This window comes from Gastrolobium bilobum, unplaced genomic scaffold (genome assembly GCF_033153095.1).
Source record: "Gastrolobium bilobum isolate Gb01-03AN ecotype WA unplaced genomic scaffold, APGP_CSIRO_Gbil_v1 utg2836, whole genome shotgun sequence".
Taxonomy (NCBI): Eukaryota; Viridiplantae; Streptophyta; class Magnoliopsida; order Fabales; family Fabaceae; genus Gastrolobium; species Gastrolobium bilobum.
The window spans coordinates 147,734-170,056 of record NW_026897502.1 but is presented as its reverse complement, the minus strand read 5'-3'; the positions used below and the strand labels follow the sequence as shown (position 1 = coordinate 170,056).

Genomic DNA, 22,323 nt, shown 5'->3' with positions numbered 1-22,323 from the left:
TCAAGCCCAGTGGGCTCTCGTGTGAGGGGGCGTGTTGAGAAATATAGTACCACATTAATTGTATGGGCAACTAATGTATGGTTTATAAGGCCTTGGGCACTCCCACCCTTAGAGCTAGCTTTTCAGGGTGGGAGTGCCCAAGGCCTTATAAACCCCACATTAGTTGCCCATACAACCAATGTGGTACTATATTTCTCAACAATTTTTTCTTGCTATCTATTCTAATGTGTTACCTAGGCAGCCAAAATAGTAGATTTTGAAGTGATCCATTCTCATATCTTTTGTCGACCTAAAGCCTAAATAACTTTCTAATATGATCTGTATAAGGGGCTCATTGATTGACAGGATAAGCAAGCGGCAATCTAAGATTTAAATCAAGCATAACTATAGAAAGGTATCCTCAAAAATACTAATCCTAATACGACAACATAACAAATGGGCTTGGACCCTTATCAGAGGCACTAAAGGTCCATATTCTACTATCACAGGTAAATCCTATAAATAAAAGATAAAATCTAAAGGTACATTACAATTTCTCTTACTGTTATGCTGTCACTGTGCGCACACACACTTATTGGCAAAGCCATGGTTTGTGCGTACTAGTTTATTGGGCTAGACATCTGTGTCTCTTAGACAGAACACAATGTTATTAATTTTTGCGTGAATTATTAAATTATAGTTTATATATATATAAGAACGAGTTAACTTTCCTGTGAAATTAGTAATTCATGATGTTCGGGGTTATGCGTGCGTCTCATGAACCGATATGATTGTGCATCATAAAGTTCATTCTAAGTAACAACAGCTTTCATTTAACAGTTCATTAGATTCACTCACAATCCACTTTCTACACATTTCAACAATTGAACAATTGCATACATTATTTTATGATTTTGTCCCATTGAAAAGCAGTATGTGGATCAAAAAGTTAAGGAATGACTTAGTTCAAAACTTTTTTATGGAGGGTTGCGTAGTCAATTTTTTTGTTTTCCAAACCATGGCAGGTAAGTTTCTAATTCAACTCAGAATTATATGTGTTCTTCAATTGAAATGACTACCGCAGCAATCAAATGTTTCCTTTCTTCAGGTGTCTATCGACTATATTTGTTTGCGATTACGGCAATCACAAATTCACAATATAACTCCATGTTAATTATTCGATCGTCACCAACATAAAATGCTAATTTGCACGCAAGGCTTTTAGTAAAAATGTTATACTGATCTGATTGACTTAATGGACATGATGAATGTGTAGTTATTTTTAATTTTGTTTCAATCATCTATATGTAATTATATGATTTTCCTTCTTTCATAATTAACTCGGTGAATTTTTATTTCTATTGAATAGCATTGCTCATCCGAATTTTCTGCAATATTGCACAAGTTACATTAGAATAAAAGAGAGAAAGCAAATGAGTCATGTAACTTTAAATATTGTCGCATTGCACCTCATATATCTGTATCTGGTAACTATCACATGTATTTAATTAAGTTTATTCAACATTTATTAAATATAAAAGAAATATTTTAAAATATTTATAAAAAATTAAAATATAATACTTTTTAATATTAATTTTCATGCATATCGGTCCACCTATCTTCAACCTCTAAATTCACCTAAAAATTTTATTGTATTACTCAAAATCTAAAAACTCCTTACTATAATTTTTTTTTTTTAAAAGTACTTTTCTTGCCGCTATTTTTTAATAGATTTATCAGTGACATTGTCACCAGTGAAATCACGTGCAAGTGCGTGCTTTAGTCAATGGTTTTTTTTTATTATATATATTATGTGTAGAGCTTTAATTAATATTAAGGTTGTAATATAATATAATTAGGGGCAGATACCCCACGTAATTAGAAAACGGAGAGGGCAAAGGAACAAGAAAGACTGCCTGATGACGTGGCAATTCGATCTCATCCAAAACAAAAACGAACGTAGACGCCCACGAGCAAAAATCCAAGTGGGAGCCACGTGGCAAAAAAACCTTGAGTTAGAGTACTTTCGGTTGGGTAATTTTAATGAAGGGGTTTTTTTTTTTTTTTTTTAACTTTGTAGAGCGAATCAGAGGTGGGACCAGGACCGGTGCTTCATCAGCACTGGGCTTTTAAAAGAACCCGTGCTTTAACGTGTCATTGTCCTACAACAACTACAACCCCTCGCGGACAACACCACAATGCTTCACACGCCCCGCACCTCACCAAAAACCCCTTCATCTCCCCTCTCTCTTTTTTCTTTTTTAGTGCATGTTTGGATTTTTTTTTTAAGCTAAAAGCTACTTATAAGTATAAGCTAGGTCAAACAGGTTTTGAAAAAAGCTCTTATTATGAAAAGTTCATTTTTTATAAAGAAGAAAAAAACTGAAAACTAAAAGCTCCTAGGAGGAGCTTTTTTTTAGATCTTATCTGTTTTTCTTGAATTGTGTGATTTTCTTTTAAATGAAGAGTTATAAAAATAGAGAGAGAAATAATTTTCTTGAAACATGTGCTTTTAAGTAATTTTTAAGCTAAATTTTTTATGTAATTACCAAACAACTTTTAGCTTCTTTTTTTAAGCTCTTATTTTTAGCTTTAGCTTATAAGTAGCTTCTAGCTTAAAAATAAGAGGAAAGAATTACTTGATATAAAAGGAATCATTTCCTTTCCTTTCCTTTTTTTTAACAACTAGGCACGGAAAGAATATAAAAGGAATAATGAATGAAATTATGTAAATAATAGCAATTTTTTTTTAGATTTATCAACTTCTTGCTCGATTAATTACTTGATATATTTATTAATTTATCGATTATTTAATTAGTTTTAACATATTATAAACGTGGCCCTCTTAAGATTTTTTTATTTATTTTCAACTCAAGGCTCAAACTTACAATTTCTGATTAAAAGATACGTTTTTCCATAACAATAGCTTTAGAACTTATGTATTATTATAAAATGTTTATTATCTTAAAAATCATTTGAATAAGGTGTGATTCTGGTTGACTGGTTCACGTCTCGTATAATGATTAAGTATATTTGCAATTTGAATTTATTTAAAATTTTAAAATCAAAATTATCAATATATAACTGTTTAATAAAATATGAAATGTTTTTATAATTTAGAAGTGAAATTTAAATTTGATTTAATTTTTATAAATTTGAATATAAATAGTTAAAATAATTAGGATGCATCAGGTGAGTGAACATGAACTTGGAAGAAAATAAGTTAAAAAAAAAAACAAAAAAACTTGAGTTACGCCAGTATTAGCCTCATTTGTATGCATTGAGTTTTATATAATAATAATATTAATTTTGTTATTTGAAATTTAAAAAATAACAACTTTAACAATCTTCGTAGATTAATCATTAATCACACAACTTGCCAACTTTTTGAAGATAAGAACTTCTACTTCTCATTCAGAATCAATGAGATATAGAATATTGCTACGATTAGAGAAGGAATTATAGGAAATACAAGTTCAAATATGATTTTTTAAAATATATTTATATTGATATAAAAAATGAAAAGAAAGAGAAATAAAAAAATAAATGTATTATATATTATAGATTATAATTTTAAATAAATATATTTTTTGAATTAAAAGAAAAATACATTGTATTAAGGGTTTTATAATTCACATTCAACATGTGAATTAAAATTTTCCTACACACCCTTCAATTTTCGTACTGACATGGTCATACATATAATTTTTTCTAACAATGGGTCCACATGCTTTTTATCTCTACAACATAAGATTTCAATTCTCCTTCAACATGAGAATTATAAAACCCTTGTATTAATATCCCAAACAAGAAAAACAGTTTTCTTCTCCATATATATTTTAGAGTTTATTTTTTCTAAAGTTATTTTAGACAATTTTGTCTAATGTTTATCTAAACGATGTCGTTTTGGATTAGAAATCATAATGTATTTGTAATTTTAATTTATTTCAGGGTTATAATAGTCTTTATCATTCTAATTTTTTAATTTTTCAATCCCAAAATAATGTTGTTTCGGTGGACATTAAATAAAATTGTTTAAAGTAACATTAGATACTTGTTGTACATATTTTTATCAAACAAAATTCTTATTTTGTATAAATGTTTAAATATTAATTTTCTTGTATTTTGTAGGAAAGAGCAACGATAATTGATAACTATACTATTAGTTATAAGATTTTTTCTGATGAAGTTAATTGTCAGAATAATTCTTGAAATAACTCCGCCACTGTAATGTTTCAAACAGTTTGTAAACTGTAATAAACAAATTATTTTGATATATTTTAGCATCTAAATATCTCCAAAGAAAATTATCAAATTAATTTTTTTTTCTTACATATTTTTCACTTTTTCTTTTTTTTTGGTAACATTTTTTTTTGTATATTTTAATTAAGAGTACTTGTACGGATAGAAAGTGACTAGCTTTATTACTTACTAATTTACACTGTACGCTCATTTGTCCAGCACACGATTGATCACAAGACAATGAAATAATCTTAAAATATTCACGTGACGCACAAATTCGCTGCTAAGTTAATATTTTAGTCCATCTCAAATCAGAAGAAAAATATTTAAGATTACAAGTCAACGAGAGAGAATTCACAAAATAAAATTGGGCCAACATTAGACATAGAGAATCATTGTATTTACGAATTCAAAGTTTACATGTTCTTATAATTATATTATGTAATGGGTAATATATATCACTTATATATGTAATAATATGTATTACCCATAATACATAATATAATTTATAAGAATTTATAAATTTTGAGATCATATATATATAAGAGTTAGGATATTTATATTACCAATTATTTTTACTACCACTTTAATCATTATTGAATTAGAAAAAAAATTGAATGAAAAAAGAGAAAAAAAATAACTTTTGAATCCAATAATAATTAAAGTGATAATGAAGTGGTAGTAGAAAATACTCTTAGTAAAAATATCCTACTTCTATATATAATACTAAAGTTTCCCAAAGGTATTGTTAAAGACTTAAAGCTGTACTCTGGAAACATTTTTTTAATGATTTTATTAGTTTTCTTGTGTCCCATTTGTCATTGATCAAAACAGGAAAGTGAATGTTTGTGCGAGTTAACATAAAATTATCTGGGGATTATATTTTGTAGAAATTATTTTGTTGTTATGTTAAGAAAAAGATAAAGTATATATAGTATTAAAAATAGTGATGAGACATTTTATTCAATGAATTGATTTGTCTTTTTTTTTTTTGGATTACAAGGAAAAGCAAAACAGAAAAAGACAACAAAAACAAGCAAACTCATACCATTCTGAGAGTCTATGTTAAGAACCTTGAGGTCACCACTCCAAAAGCTAGCTCAAAAGGTGAGAGTGTTCAAAGCCTTATAAATGTCACATTAGTTGTCCACACCTAATTTTTGATTTACCTTTTAGTGCTTTTTTATTTTAATTCCACTTTAAAGCGGGGGACAGTGAGACTCTGATACTATGTTAAGAACCACCTTGAGGTCACCACCCAAAAGCTAGCTCAAAGGGTAGGAGTGCCCAAGGCCTTATAAAGGTCACATTAGTTGTCCACACAATCAATGTGGGACTATATATCTCAACACAACCTCTATCTGGTTTCTCAAGAGTAATTGGTAACACTCCACATGGGGAGAGTCCAAGATCTCCAAGTTCCAATTGTAGACTCTAAGGGTGTGTTTGGTACAAGAGAAATTTTTTGGTGACCGAGAATCATGATTAATGGGAATTCAGTAGAAATTGAGTTTACTTGGAATCTTACGAAAGAGGTGTTTGGTTCGCTAAAATATTACCGAGAATATTGGGTAAAAATTACTGATTCCATATTTGGTTTAGAACGAAATATGACTTGGAATATGAGGTTATTTTACAAAAATAACCCCAAACTATTTTTACTTTTGTAATTGATAGATTGGGTCTAGATTTTTATGTGTATTGAAGTATTTTTGTCTCAAAATTTATTGTTGTGCTTTCCCTTTTGCTTGATATTCTGATTGGTATTCCGAATTACCATATTATTTTTGGTAATCTGAATAGTGACTTTTCTTTATAAATCAAATTACCGGTAATCTTTGGATATCCGGGAATCGTAATTTATTCCTTCTACCAAACGTGGTAATTACATTTACCAAAGAAGGATTACCGGTAATCGTCTTCAAAAACTTGAAACAAACACCCCTAAAAGATACCAACCAATCCGCAACTGCATTGGCCTCCCTGTATGTGTGGGAGAATTCAATATTCCAATCTCTTCTGGCCATTACCTTGATCCTCATGACCAGAGAACGAAGCGGATGGTTCCCGCTACACCGGGCCGTGATAGATGCATTGGCCTTCGTTGTCTTTTTCATAACATAATAAATTTTTTGTTTTCTACAACATGATATTTCCCAAATTATTTAACCATAATAAAATAAATTCTGTCTCGGAGTTAATGTAACAAAATGAAAAACCATGTGAAAAAATATTTGGTCCGCAGTTTTTTACTGCTTATTTATATGTATCATGCCGATAAAAAATTTACTTACCTATTAATTATAATTATAAAATTATTTATCAAAAATATATATATATTTCGTACATGTTGATAAGTGAAGTCAAGTTCAATCAATTTCTCAATTTTTTTTTTTAAATCACACTAAGAATTCAGTACGCTAAAAAAACATATTCTCTACATATATAAATTAAGAACAAAATATTACCAAATGGGATAAATCAGCTTGAGCAATGTTGACTTTCGTTTATCAAAAAAAAAAATGTTGACTTTCCACCATTTTGGTGTGAAAAATTATTCATGTCGCTGTTGGCGTATTAAGTGAGAAGGTGGCATAAATCAACCCAATTTTATATTGGATAAATTATCCTATCTATATTTGTTATGCTTATTTTATTTATTACTTTCTAATATCGTTAGATCAAAATCTTAATCTAATGATGTTAGAAAATGATAGATAAGATAAGTATAAAAAATATAAGTAAAATAACTTATTCCATTTTATATTGAATCTAGAAAATTCAATTTCTCAACATATTATTTACAAAGAAAACAAAATAAAGAAAGAATATATTACGTAAAGGTTGATTGATCACCTTATTGTAATTCTGGAACAAAATTACTAAAGAGTATGAGATTGTGGGACTGTGTTCTCGTTTTTTTCTTCTTCTTAAAATTGTTTTGTAGAACAGTCGTGAAAACAATTATTTTTTTATATTTTTTGCTTTTATTTTAAAAGTTAAAAATTAAAACAGGAAACAAAAATAATACAGAGAAATATTCTTTAAATTTGATTATAAAAATAAAAAATAATTACAATTTTTAAATTTTTTGCAAAACAGGTCTTACGAAACGAATTTTTTTATTCTAAAAATCAAAATACTATTTTTGGAAACTAATTTCAAACAAACCCTATATTTCCGAACAAAGGCAAGATTTTTCGTGAGGGAAAAATTTCATAAAAATTATACGATTGAATAAAAATACTCACAATATATAATTCATAATAATAAAAATAAAAATATAGAAATTAATAGGATTCAATACAAAATAAAATCAATTTTATTTATTTTATATTGACATATTTAAATAAATATTAAATATATTTGAGATTGACTATAAAATCAAGTAAATTACTCTTTTATTTTTCTTATCTTTTTTATTTATTATATATTGATATTTAAATAAGAATCCAATTTATTGTAGATTTGATATATAATAAAACTAAATTTATCATGAGTTCATTTTTTTATCCAAATTTTAAACTCTAACTCAATTTTATATTCTTATGTTATTTATTTAATTATTATACATTAATATTTAGTATACAAAAAACATGTTTGAGGACAAAAATAAAATTTAGGTGACATTAGGAGAAGTAAAATAAATGGGTTGGATGAATTTTTATTTTTATTTATTTGATAGTTAATGTACCGTATGTTTAGTATTATAAAAATGGAAAAAATATTTGTCAATTAAAATGACATAAAGTTATGTCACACAAAATAATATTTTTTATTTAAAATTTAAATTAAAAAAAAGCACCCACTTTCTTTTCATAATTTTCATTTTTTATGTATCTCTTAAAATAACATAACTTATGTCATTTAAAATGACAAACATCAAATCTAATAAAAATATCTGAAAATATTTTCGGAACTTAAAAAAAAAAAAAAGTGATAGATGTTATGATGTGACCGCATCATGTGGAATGGATAATTCCAGGTTATGCATTGTAAGGCGCAGAGTGGAAGACGCGTTTCATACCTTGATATTACGTGGCAGCATATATAATTTTCGGGAAAACTATTTGAACTTTTATTCACGGCGAATCTGACCCCTTGAACTTAAATTTTTTATTTTTTTTTTTGTAAATAGAACTTAAATTTTTAGTATATGCTTAGATTAAATATGTAATTATTATGTGTCATTTGTTACGAAATTAAACTCTACTCATCAGTATTATTTAAAAATATAAATGAAATAAAAAATCTTCCAATATTGCTGAGCAGCCTTTGTAAATTAGATGAGACACGCTCTTTTTCTGACAGTAACTAATCCAGCATAGTTTGAAGATTTAAATCTATTCCTCTTCAATCTTATCTACTTCGATGCTATATTATGCCGTTAATGTACTAAAATTGCGTATGTGAATTAATATTAGAAAATCTTGATTTATTATTATGATTTATATTTTTATAATTTTTTTATCTTCAAAATAATTTTATCAATATTTCAAATGCTTTTATGTTTTTATGATTTTTTTATATTACGATTTTATGTTTTACGATTTTTTTACCCCACTTCAATTTTATTAAATTTTTGATTTTAACAATCTTGTATTAGGCTACCACCCGAAAATGACAGATTAAAAAAGAAATATTTATTATTGCAGTGGATTGTATGTATAATAATTAAACCGAAATAAAGTTTAATTTAAAAAATTAAAAAAGGAAAATATAAAAAAAAAAATTCTATTCTATAACATCCGTATACAAAAGCAAGTGGGAGCTTTCAACGTTAGCCGAAATAGAACATCGTAAATCATATGGATAAATTATACAAAAAACACTAAAAAGATTCTGCAGTTAAAATTGATTTAACAACTATTAAGGGCGTGTTTGGTGTGATGTACAAGGCTTGATAGTATAAGCTTATATTATACGTTATGACATTTTCAGTTGTTTGATGTTACCATCATATAATATAAGCTTATACAACAGAATCTTTTAATACATCAAAATGATGTATAACTTAATCAAGCCTACAGAGGTGAGATTATGCCTGATAAGAGTTGATGTATTAATATTGCTTACAAGCACAAATATATCATTTCAATATTAATATATTAAAATAAACTTTTTTAATATATTAATTTTTAAAACATTGGAAGATATTATTGATAAGTGTCCAAGACACTATGTTTTTATGGTTAAAAAGAGTTTAAATAATAATTAAAATAATTAAAAATATAGTGTTAATTAATTAAATATTAAAAGATAGTAAAATTGCAAACAAATGGATAAGATCCTAATCTTTATTGTTGTTTCATACTAAAATAACAAAATACTAACCTGATAATGATGAGAGAGCGGTTGCAATCTGAAGAATCCGGAGGATATGAAGCAAAAATAAAGAAATAATTAAAAATAAATTATTTGGTCACGCTCGCTCCACTCCTCGCTGAAGCAAGCAAGTGAGCGAGCAACATAACAAAGCTCGCTTCACCCCTCGCTCAAGCGAGTGAGTGAGCAAAGAGGAGAAAATTACTCGCTGAGCAGCTCGCTTCAGCGAGCTCCTCAGGGTGCGGGTTCAGACTCAGAAGCTCACAATTTCTCTTTAAATATAACGCGAGCTAAACCGTGAAAATAATTCTAAAACGGGAAGAAAGAAGGACGCGACAGACAAAGGCTGGGAGGCGGCCAGAGATGACTTAAGAAGGGAAAAGCTTCGTTTCAGACCTGAGGAGAGGAGAGGAGAAACGGTCAAAGCTTCACCGTGGAGACCGGATTTTATGTTTCTTTTATGAATTTTTATAGTTTCTTTGTATATTTTAATTCTGTCTTTATGATTATGCATAGCTAAGTTACTTTTAGTATTTAGGAAGATACAGAACCAATGGGATCTTAGTTGATGTTAACTTATTTCTTATGAATTACATTCTTGCTTTTAAATTATGCAATCAATCTGATATTTATTCCTAGTCTTATTTATGCTCTGACCAGTCTTGAATGAGCATTAGAGTCGTGCATGACAGTAGGGATGTTGGTGTATGATTCTGATTGATTGATTGCTGGAATTATTATGATCTAGGGATAAACTTATGAATTATATAACCGTAGGTTCTTGCGTTAATGATTATTTTATGAAAAAGTACTAAGCGATTAGGCTTTGGATTAGAATAAAGGATTGTATTACCAAGAGATTGAGATTTATTCAATCATAGAAAGAGTTGTTAATAATTTGATCTTGAATGTAATCATAAGTATAGGCAAACTCGTTAAGAAATCATTGGGGAAGTTGAATCCTAACTACATCTTTTTATTTAAAACTCAAAACCAAATTTAGTTTATTAATTCTGAATTTATTTTCTAAAATATTAAAAACCAAAAATAATTTTATAAATTCTGTTTTTAATTTAATTACAGTACTCTCAAGAAATCCTTTTATGATCGATCCAACTCTAGTTAAATAGATAAATTATTGCTTGATCATCTGTCCTCGTGAGATCGACAACTTTCTTATCACTTTATTACTTGTACGATCCGTGCACTTGCCGAGTTCGTCAACAATTATCTTATACAATATCATACTAAACGCAAAATAGTATTAAAATTTAATCAAGTCTTATACAATCAGATCTTATAATATCAAATCTTATGCAATTATATTATCAAACCTTATTTTATACTAAGAGCTACAAACGGTTGGAGGACTAATTTATTGATGTCGGTTTGACTAAGATCATTTTATAAAAAAAGATAAAGTCACACGAAAATACATTTCTCTCACTAAAAAATCCACAAGGTTTACTGTGTTCACTGTTCAGTGGTCATGATTTGGTGTAACACTCGGTAAACATAATAAAATGGACATTTCCTAAATTTGCTTATCCTCAACATTTTTTTTGTTCTAAAGCCAAATTGAGAAAAAGTTAAATCAAATAGTATCTATGGGAGCAAGGTGTTTGTTTGGAACTCGGTTCTCCCAAGCTTGGCTAAGTAGCCTTTGTGCAGAAGTCAATCAACAAGATCCTGATCTCGGATCTCGGCAATACTTCGGCAATATCACCAGGTAAGTTTATCACATTTACGACCGATCTCATCACCGTTAAATTAAAATTAAATCTAATGGTTCATAATTATCCCTTATAATCCTAATTTTTTCTCTCATATTTTCTCTCTATAGGTTTCCATCCCCTCTCTCTAGGTTTGAGAATCACCTCTCTCATTCTCTCTTTATCGTTATAGGGCTTTGATCTTCAATTCTAGCAAAAATATCTCACTAAGGTGAATAATCAGATACTTAAGTCAATTATTTCCGTCGTGGCCGAATAGATTTGAGAAATCGCGATTCTTTTAGAACAATTCATTATTCTACGCTGATTGATAATTCTCTCTTTAATACAATTCATTATTCATTCTTCACAAGGGAATATATTTTGTACTCTAATTGATAAACGGATTCCATTGTTGTATGCTTTGATTCATTATTCGTATTTTTTTTTCAATTAATCTTGAAGAGAAGGCACTAAACTTAGCCAAAATGCATCGACGACAATTGTCCTAATAAGCATAATGAGATTCAATTTGATGTCGAATCCAAAATTCTAGAAGAAAAAGTATCAGACTAGGACGCTGGCAACATTTTCATGATACATGTTCCCATATCGATTTCTCTGCTCCTTTCACTCTCATCCTCTAGTCCCTTTGATACGCACCCAAAATACCAGAATATGAGAGAACCCTTTGCTCTCTTCTTTGGGTTGCAACATACCACCAACGGATAAATCAACGATGATGGAAAGAGAGGTGATTCTCAAACCTAGAGAGAGGGGATGGAAACCTAGAGAGAGAAAATATGAGAGAAAAAATTAAGATTATAAGAAATAATTATGAACCATTAGATTTAATTTTAATCTAAGAGTGATGAAATCGATTATAAAAGTGATAAACTTACTTGGTGGTAAGTATAACTCTCCCCTTTAACTTTTACTTGTAATAAAATTTAACCAAAGAATTAATATTTTGATATTATTTTTAAAAAAATTAACAATCAAATACTTATTTGTCGAAATTTTTGGGCCATAAAATGACACCTTAGCGAGATTACGTGTCCCTTGTCTTAAATAATCCAATAGGACACCTTTCTCTTGCGTAATTGGAGCAACCCTCAATAACCATTAGAAGTATGGGTGTTAACGAGCCGAGCTTTGGTCTTAACGGGCCGAGCTTGTGTTCAAATGTGTCAGACTGGCCTTAGCCTGTTACCTGTTACGAATATAATATCAGCCTGTGGCCTGACTCATTTACGAAAAATAAAAGTCTTGTTTAGCCTGTTTAAAAAAAATAAGACAACAAAAATTTATCTAAACAAAATATACAATCAACAACACTACTAATTCCATAAATATTCATAAATTTAATGTATATCCAAATAGCATAATATAAAACAAAATCATTTAAAAAGTCTGCTTAATTAATAAAATGGGATGAAATGAATTGAGAAGAGAGAGGGCTATCACAAGTAGTATAAAAATTAAAAAAATAAATAAATAAATAATATATTAGGCAAGCCTGAGAGGCTCTAAGGCCGAGCTTTTGAATTGGAGCCTGATGCCTTTTTATTAAACGAGCTTTTATACAAGTCCAAGCCTGGATCCAACAATCAATTTTAGACATGTAAACTCAGGCCTTCACGAGCCGAGCCAAAGACCCCTTGCTCGTTTAGCACCCCTAATTAGAAGACTCTTCAACAATATCACAACATTAAAAAAAAAAAAAAAGACTTATAAACACCTTTCCACGTTAGATTAATATTTGGAAGTGGATGAAAAAGATATAATTAGTGACCTAACATCAATCAGATTTGAGTACTAACTTTTACCGTAATCTTTCTGGGCTGGGCCTATTTTGGAGGATTTGGAATGGTATCCTGCTTTTTAAGAAGAATGTTACCAAAGACCTTTGTGATGGAGATGGTGAGGTCAATGCTTTCAGGAAGTGGACGTCTATAACCTTATCCGTATGTATATATATATATATATGATTGTTAAATCAAGTGAGTTTTCAATGTTAGCTGAAATAGATTAATGTAGATCCTATGGATAAATCACACCGAAAACAAAAAAAGATTCTGAAGTTAAATTCGCTTTAACAACCATTAAGCTACAAACGGTTGAAGTTAGATTCTATTTGCCTAAGGACTAATTTATTGATGTCGGTTTGACTAATAAGGTCATTTTATAGAAAAAGATAAAGTCATACGAAGACACATTTCTCTCTCTACAAACCCGCAAGGTTTACTGTAGTCAGGATTTGGTATAACACTCGTCGCTCAGTAACTATAATAAAATGCACATTTCCTATATTCGCTTATCCTCAACATTTTTGTTTTAAAAGCCAAATTGAGAAATAAGTAAAGCCAAAACATCTCTGGGAGTTAACAGGTACTATCCTCCCTTAAAACAAGAGAAGCCATTCAAGAGTCCCATTCAATTGCCCTACATATACACCAACACGATTGCTATGGAAAGCTCTAACAAACAAAATCAATTAGCAATCAAAGCACCAACATTGCTCATAAGAAAAGAATAAGTTTATTTACAATTAAGACAGAGCACACTACAATGAAAAGCTTCAGTTCAGAACTTAAGAGAAAGCTCCTAAATACAAATGATAGTTTAAAATTGTTCTGATCAGTTTGTTGCTCGCAATTAGGCTCAATTGGATGACTCAATTGTCAACTGCGAAAAACATTCTGCCACGTTTTCACATATGTCGGCTTAATGTGACACCTTATTCATAATGTATTGGTATATGAATTTAATGTGACAATTGAGCTAGGTTGTATGTTGGCATAATTTTCGGACCGTAATGTGACACTTCCTTCATATGGCATGTCCCCATAAATTAATAATATGACAATGCATCTAGGTTGTATGTTGGTGTGAATTCTTATATCATGATAAGATTATTGAGCTAGATTGTGTGTCCGTATAATTCTTTGGCCAAAATGTGACACCTCCACATATTGTGTGTCGCCATAAATTCTCAGGTCGTCATGTAACAACTCAGCTAGGTTGCGTGTTGACATAATTCTCAGGTTGTAATGTGACAACTTAGGCATATTACGTGTCAGTTTAAATTCATAATATGACAACTCAGCCAGGTTGCATGTTGGCATGAATTCTCATATCATAATGTGACAATTGACCTAGGTTGCGTGTCGGCATAATTCTCCGGTAGAAATATGACACCTCAACATATTGCATGCTAGATATATCAATTCAGCTAGGTTACATGTTGGCATAATTCTCGGGCTATATTGTAATACTTCAATCAAGTACATGTCAGCATAAATTCTCAAGTCGTTATATATCAACCTAGCTAGGTTACGTGTTGGCATAATTTTCTGGCCATATTGTAATACCTCAGTCAAGTACATATCAACATAAATTCTCAAGTCGTTATATATCAACCCAACTAGGTTACGTGTTGGAATGGCCATAATGTAAGCAATGTATGTGTCAGCATAAATTCTCATATCATCATGTAACAACTAAATCAGGTTACATGTCGAAATAATTCTCAATTCATTATGTGACACCTTAGCCATATTTTGTGTCAGCATAAATTCATAATATGACAACTCAACCAGGTTGCATGTTGGCATAAATTCTCACATTATAACTTGACAATTGAGCTGGGTTGCGTGTCGGTGTAATTCTTTTGTTGAAATATGACACCTCAACATATTGCATGTTGGCATAAATTCACATGTTGTCATATATCAACTCAGCTAGGTTATATGTTGACATAATTCTCGGGGCTATAATGTAACACAACAATCAAGTACGTGTCATCATGAATTATCTGGCCGAAATATAACACCTCAACATATTGCGTGTCAGAATAAATTCTCAATCATTATATATTAACTCAATTGGGTTATGTATTGGCATAATTCTCGGTTCATAACATAACACCTCAGTTAGGTACGTATCAACGTAAATTCTCATATGCTCATATAACAACTTAGCTAAATTAGACTTCAATAAAATTCTCAAACCATAACGTGACACCTCAGTCAAATTGCATGTTGGCATAAATTAACAATTCAACTAGATTAAATGTCAATATAATTTTTGGGTTATAATGTAACACCTCAGGTAGATTGCGTGTTAACATAATTTCTAAAATACATATTTTTCTCTCACCTTAGATTCTACTGCAACACTTTAACACCTTCAAACATGTAGAGCAGCCTTCAACAACCGTTAAAGAGACTCATCAACAACATCAAACATATCACTAGACAATTTGTACACAACGAAAATGTATAAATATATTGTACCAAAAAATAGATAAAGAAAATTTAATAAAATTTCTTATTTTATGAAATGGCTTATTATCACTAATAGAACGGTGATGAATAATAGTTATTATTTTCCAAAAACAGGTGAAAAGAAGGACTCCAAGTTTCTTAGTTTGCACTGTACAGCATCACAAGGAAACAAAGAAAAGGAAAAATAAAATCCAAAAAAAGCAAAAACGTGTTGCTATTGAAGACCTGATGAGTTGGTCCCACCAAAACAGATTTTCCCAAACACTACCTAAATTAAAATAGCTTTAAAATACTATTTTTCTTTCACCTCTCTCTCTATATAAATAAATCGCGTTTTGTAAAAGTCTCTCACCAAACGCAGAAGCCAAATCTCCTAGAAAGCGAGTCTCTCTCTCTCTCTCTCTCCGTTTTTTCTTACAGTCAGCGAAAACAAACAAACAAACAATTGGAACACGAAACAACCACATCACACCTTGTTTCGAATTCAACTAAGAAAACGACAAAGAGGATGTTTCCGGAGACAAGCACGACGCGGTGGCCGACTCAGCCAGCCGAGCCGAGTGAGTGGACTCGTTACCAGGATAAGCTCTTCGAGCGAGCTCTATTGATGGTGCCGGAGGATCAGCCTGACCGGTGGGAGAAGATCGCCGAGCAGGTACCGGGAAAGTCGGCGGCGGAGGTGAGGGACCACTATGATGCCTTGGTTCACGACGTGTTCGAGATCGACTCGGGTCGGGTCGAGGTGCCGAACTACACGGATGACTTTGCTGGTGGATTGTCCTCATGGGACTCTGCTAATCAAATATCTTTCGGGTCCAAGTCTAAGCATGGCGACAACGAGAGGAAGAAAGGGACTCCATGGACTGAAGAGGAACACAGGTATGAAAAACAATTTTAATTCAATTCGATTCCGCCTTACGTTTTTTGTTGTTGTTGTTGTTGTTGTTGTTTGGGGTTTTGAGTTTGGGGTTTTGTTCTTCAGAGTTGTTTGGATAAAAAATAGTAAAAAATTCAAATCAATTTTGGGTTTCTGTTTGATGTTGTTTTGACCTTTGATGCTTTAGTTTAGCTCCTTGATAACTAAACCTTTTTATACAATCTGAGGAATTTGTTTGAGTATTTTCGTTCTCTTTAATTCAATGACTCTCTGACTTTTGGTTTCACAGTAAATAGGCCGAGTTCTCTTTAATTCCATGAACTTTATCATCTTTGGTTTCTAACAATGCGTTTTTGTTGCTTGTCGGCTAACGGCTAAAATTTCGATTGCTGAAGAAACTGAATTAGAAAAAAAAAACAAAAAAAAAAAAACAGAAATTTTGGTCGAGATATTTATTATCAAATATCTGCATTGCGATATTTTATTGAATGTCATGCATTAGAAGATGGTCTAGACCTTCAATTTCACGGTTTCTTGTTACGTTACATGTTAATTCAGTTAAAAAAAATGTGGGTATTTATCTGTGTATGTTTAATTATTTTATAAAAATGCATGCGACACCATTTAAAAATATCTGAATTAACCATTCAAATTTGTGGCATTCTGATTATATGGGTCAATGGCGCAACCTCGGTTTGCTTTACGTCCTTAGTATATTTGCAGATTTGGGGGAGTAACGCTTTGCTGGATGCTTGATGCTTTTTGTTTTTGTTTTTTTCTCTTTTTCTTTCTGCTTGGTCCCTTTTCCACTATTTGTTTCTGATATATGAAGGTCAAGGGCAATGCTAATTTCATGGTCGCTGGTATGATATCTTTCTATGACAGGCTGTTTCTCATTGGGCTCAGCAAATTTGGCAAGGGAGATTGGAGAAGCATTTCAAGAAATGTTGTTGTGACAAGAACACCAACTCAAGTAGCTAGCCATGCCCAGAAATACTTCCTTCGCCAGAATTCGGGGAAGAAAGAGAGGAAAAGATCGAGCATCCATGACATAACCACAGTGGACAGTAACTCAGTGCCTGTGCCCATTGATCAGAATTGGGTTCCTCCTCCTACTAGTTCAATGCAGCCGTCACAAGAAATGCAGCAGTACCCATCAAACAATTTGCAAGATCAAATGGGTAGATTTGGTTATTCAAACTATGGCTTTGAGATGTAAAGAATGCTAGAAGCCGCATGTTTCTGTACATAATGCAGTATATGTTTCTTGTTTGTAAAGTTTGTGGTTTTGCTAGCTGACAGAGTGATTAGGAGTATTGCTAATTGAATTTATTTTGTTTGTGAATCACATATAATATGTACTAGTGACCAATGGAGGGTAGTGAAAACAAATAGTTAACTTTTAGCTCAACAGCGATGGAAATTCTTTGTCAGTGTCTAAATTCAATTACTCATTTGTAATTCGTATTCAAGTATTGAACCATCTACCTTGCCAGTTGTTCAGTTGAGTGAAAGCATACTATGCATTCAACCGCAAACATCAATCAAAACGTCTTCTTGTTGATGTTTCTTGATGGCTCCTTAATAGTAAAAGCCTGGAATCTTATTGAAGTTAACGAACCGCGTTGCTGACCTTTTACGTGTACTAATGCACCGGTTTCGAAGACGCTCGTTGTTTTACTGATTTTGACCCCACTTAGATCGTTTCAAATTTCAAAATTTTAAATTTTCCCCTATGGTTTGATAAATTACTATACTCCTTAAGCCTTTTCTTTTTCCATGCTAAAGACAAAACTTCGCGAAAACAATAGCACGTTAGAGCCCATTTGTAGCTCGAAATAAAACAATTGAAAGGGGCTTTGTAAAAGTCAAATCAAATGCGACGATTTAGTAGCCGAACATATTAACAATGTTGAGGTTTGATTTTTTTATGTTACATCAGAGTTGAATTTTTATGTTGTGAGTTAACGGTAAGTCTCACATTTATAAAAAAAAAAAAAAATTGCACATAAATCGAAGTATCACAGTATAATAATTGTTTACCTCAAAAGTTTTTATCCCATTACCTATGATTCAGAATAAAATCAGTTTCTATCATGTCTAAATATCAGATTTATTCTAAAGAACAAGATGTAAAAGCTATTACGAGTTCCAGATCTCTTGTAGCTGTAAACAGACTAACACTTGGGCAGAATCCCCTCTTTTCTTTTCCCACTTTTGTAGGAGGATTTAGATATGCCAGCACCCTACACTTTATTTTCAAGTAAATTTGCTTTGTTTTTCTATACTTTTGTTTGTACTCTTCATGGAAACAAATTTGATTATTATATATAGAAAAGAAGCCCCTTCTGCCTCTCCATCTATCTTAAACAACTATCTCAACAAATAATTCTCGCCTTGTATCTGCCCATTGCCGAGATTTTCGGTACACTAATCCAAAAGGAACTTTGAGCTCACTCCATAGCCACAAAAATGTAGGGTACACAAGCTGCCAAGCTATTTTTACCTAGGATGACAATAGATTGGACCAGATAATCGCACTCTGTTCAAAATCAGTCATCATCTTTCAACCCAATACTACAACCAAATAAAACAATTCTATGCATTCGTTTCCTTTTGAGCATTATAGAGTTACTAAATAAAACAGATAGCAGCTTCGATCTGTTCAGTTGACCTACTCATCTTAAACCGAATTCTACTATCTACAGTGAAACTGACAGTCCGTTTCCATTTTTTCATTTCTCAAAATATACTGACTAGAATGGCACTTGTTGGGTCCCACTCACAGCCCACAAACGTTAAAAATTACTGGAAAGGATTATATCATAACAAAGGTACCAAACTAGCTTGACGCAATAACATGGTTACATCCACCATTGAAGAAACTACAAACAAACAAGAAACACAATCTATACAAAGACCAAAGTTCACTCAGAGTCAATGTGTTTTATTCCCCATGCTTATTTCCCAAAGTGACCTTGACGACTAGCGTGAAGGACAAACTCAGCCCTTGTGCTCCCCTTCAGGTTTCTACAGACAAGAAAAAAAGTGTTAAATTCTGGTAGAAGGAAAACACAAATAACATTAGATCAACGGTAAAAATTCAATATCACCAAATTGCTGCAAAACAAAAGCAATAAATAATTCTAGGTCTTCCCATTTCACAGTCAGATTATAGAATCCGTATAACGTGGACTAGAAACAAGACATCAACTTGATGGACGAATTACCCCGGGCTAGTTGTTATTTAAGTGTACAACACGGTGACAGGTAACCACCCCACCACCCCCCACTGTATGCACTTGTTTGTGGCCCATGCAAGCACCCATTCGTAAAAGGCCCCCCTTGATTCGCAGCAAACTGAATTTAATAACCAAAAAGTGTGCAAAAGCATAAAAATATTGTACAAAAACAAATCTGTATCAGAAATCAGCATTTTGAAAGTGTTCTGAATGAGTATTATGGGCTCAGTCCAAGACCCACTTCCTCACATGCACACTCTCCTCATCATGAGGAATAAGCTGGCCACACCCTTTAGGTGGAGCCCAACGGGTAACAATTTTAGGTCCTTTCTGGCATTAGGGGATTCTCCTGTCCCTCCTATAAATAGCCCTCTCCTCCACCGTTGAAGGGGGTGTGTATTTTGTCTCCATTGCTATTACTCCTGTCTCTGTTGCTATTACTCTTTCCCGGCCCAATTCGAAGATAGCATCACCAGTATCCACTAGTTGAGCTCTTGCACTCCATACTTGAGCTACTCTAGTCCACTGGACATTGACCTTGCCCTACCCATCTTGTGTTGACATTCTATTATCACCAACACTTCAGATCAAAAAGCAAAAAAATTGCAGTCCTTCAAGGGTATATCATTTCACTTAAAAGGATATGCCTAATTGAGTGGTGAAGAGAATTTTAAAATGATCTGAAGTGTTTATTGCATAAAAGAGGTAGCAGACTACCACCCACTGCTACCCCATCCCCACAGAAAGTAACAAATTAATTTAACCGAATGATAATAGCTTCGAAGTTCGAAACCAAAAAAGAAAAATGAAGAACAAGCTTGAAGTCACAATGCACATCTCAACTACTACTATGTAACGTCTAAACAACGAATTCACCATATTACACGGATATCCAAGTCCATGAAAGACCACCACAGATCCCAGCATCATGCCATCACCACGGGCAATAAGGCCAGGAGAATGACACATGAACAGTAAATAAATTTTACAAAAGAGAAGATTTTCAACCCGGACAAGAATTGAAATAAGGGTAATAAATGGTTAAAAAAAAAGCAAATAATATCCTGCATCATATGAAAATTACAGAACTTCAGGAGCTACAAAACGAATCGTCATTTGTTACTTTGAAGACAGAAAGTTAAGGCACATGCGAATGTCACAAGTTCAAATAGCTTCCCAAGTCGATCGAGAAATTAAAAATTTGCAGTTAACAGAACAGAGAGTAGCACATCCTCAAAGACCTGAAACAACAAATCAAAAGTCCACAAATCGATGAGAATATTCCTACAAATACCTTATCAGCAGTATCCTTAGCCTTCTCCGCCCTAGCCTTATCAGAATCCTGCTTCTGTTTCTCCAATTTTTCCCTCTCCCATTTCTGAACACAAAAATCAACGCCTCAAAGTTAAAATTTCAGATTCTGGGGACAGAGCAAAACAGGAATAAAGGAAAGTGGTCTCACCTGGATGTAGACGTTCTCTTTGGCCTGTTCCTCCTCACTGAGAACACGACCTTTCTCGCTGTAGAAGCGAGTGAAAGCCCCCCGAGTTGTTGAGTCCATGGAACGAGTCACAAGTCCTCGACTCAGCACCGATCTCATAGCCATTGCAACAATGAATATCACAATTCACAAAGAGGGGAGAATGAGTCAAAGACCCTAGAAGTTCCGAGTTAAATTTATAACACTGGACCGGTCAGTGTCTGAGACTGGGCCCGGTCTAACTGGATCAGCCTCATCAAAACAAACCAACCAAATGATCATCATTCATCAGTGGTATTTTGATTTCCTTCTTTTCCTGTTACTGTGAGCGCACTATAACAGGATTTACACGTTGGACTCTTTCATCCATATCGAAATTCAATACGAAAACCAGATAAGTGATTGAATTGTAAGATAATTTTTTTTTGTTACTAATTACTAGATAATCAATGCACTTAATCTAAAATATTGTGATATCTATCATTCAACACAATATAAAGATTAGATAGAGTAATGCAAAATTTATTGTGATATCATTGTATTGTGTCTTGTTTCATCATAATAACATTAAAAGATGAAGGAGCATAAGTAATTAATTTTGTTTCCTCTTTTAACGTTATCAACAAAATTTTGTAACCCAATTTAATAATAGTAAAAAATTCTAAATTTTTTTCTGCCAATTAAATTCCTTTTATTTTGAAAATCAATCAAATTATATATATATATATTTTTTTGGAAATATAATTATATTATATATTATATATATTTTTGTATTATATTATCTTTTACTTTTTACCAAATCAAACAAACCTTTCGTTTAGATGAATTATTATGATAAATGAATTCTAAAATGTTTTTGGACTACTTTTAAATATATATTAAAATATTTATAACATATATTATTTTAAATATAATATAAAATATTTAAAATAAAAATTAATAACACACCTAGTTAAAGCCGCTTTTTTTGGTTCCTAAGGTATCCTTCGGCTCGGAAGATTAATCCTTTTGAGACGAGAGATCGCATTAAGTGAGTAAACCTCTATCAACAAAGTATTTTCATATACACGGCCTTTCATATATACGGCCAGTGATCGAACCCTATCAGTATACTTAAGGAATTCAACTATTTACCAACTGTGCTGAGCTTTATTAGTAAAACGACTTTATTTGTACT

At 31.7% G+C, this 22,323-nt stretch overlaps 2 protein-coding genes across 2 annotated transcripts; one reads left to right on the top strand and one right to left on the bottom strand.

Annotated features, from left to right (window-relative positions):
- Window positions 1-15,896: 15,896 nt before the first annotated feature.
- LOC133307468 (transcription factor DIVARICATA) lies at window positions 15,897-17,882 on the top strand. The gene is made up of 2 exons (XM_061507977.1): window positions 15,897-16,426; window positions 17,310-17,882. Exons 1-2 carry the CDS (start codon window positions 16,056-16,058, stop codon window positions 17,641-17,643), a joined length of 705 nt encoding a protein of 234 aa, XP_061363961.1. The 5' UTR covers window positions 15,897-16,055; the 3' UTR covers window positions 17,644-17,882.
- A 1,210-nt stretch (window positions 17,883-19,092) lies between these two features.
- LOC133307471 (uncharacterized) lies at window positions 19,093-21,327 on the bottom strand. The gene is made up of 3 exons (XM_061507981.1): window positions 21,129-21,327; window positions 20,961-21,044; window positions 19,093-19,454 (listed from the first exon to the last, which is right to left on the bottom strand). Exons 1-3 carry the CDS (start codon window positions 21,270-21,272, stop codon window positions 19,428-19,430), a joined length of 255 nt encoding a protein of 84 aa, XP_061363965.1. The 5' UTR covers window positions 21,273-21,327; the 3' UTR covers window positions 19,093-19,427.
- Window positions 21,328-22,323: the final 996 nt, after the last annotated feature.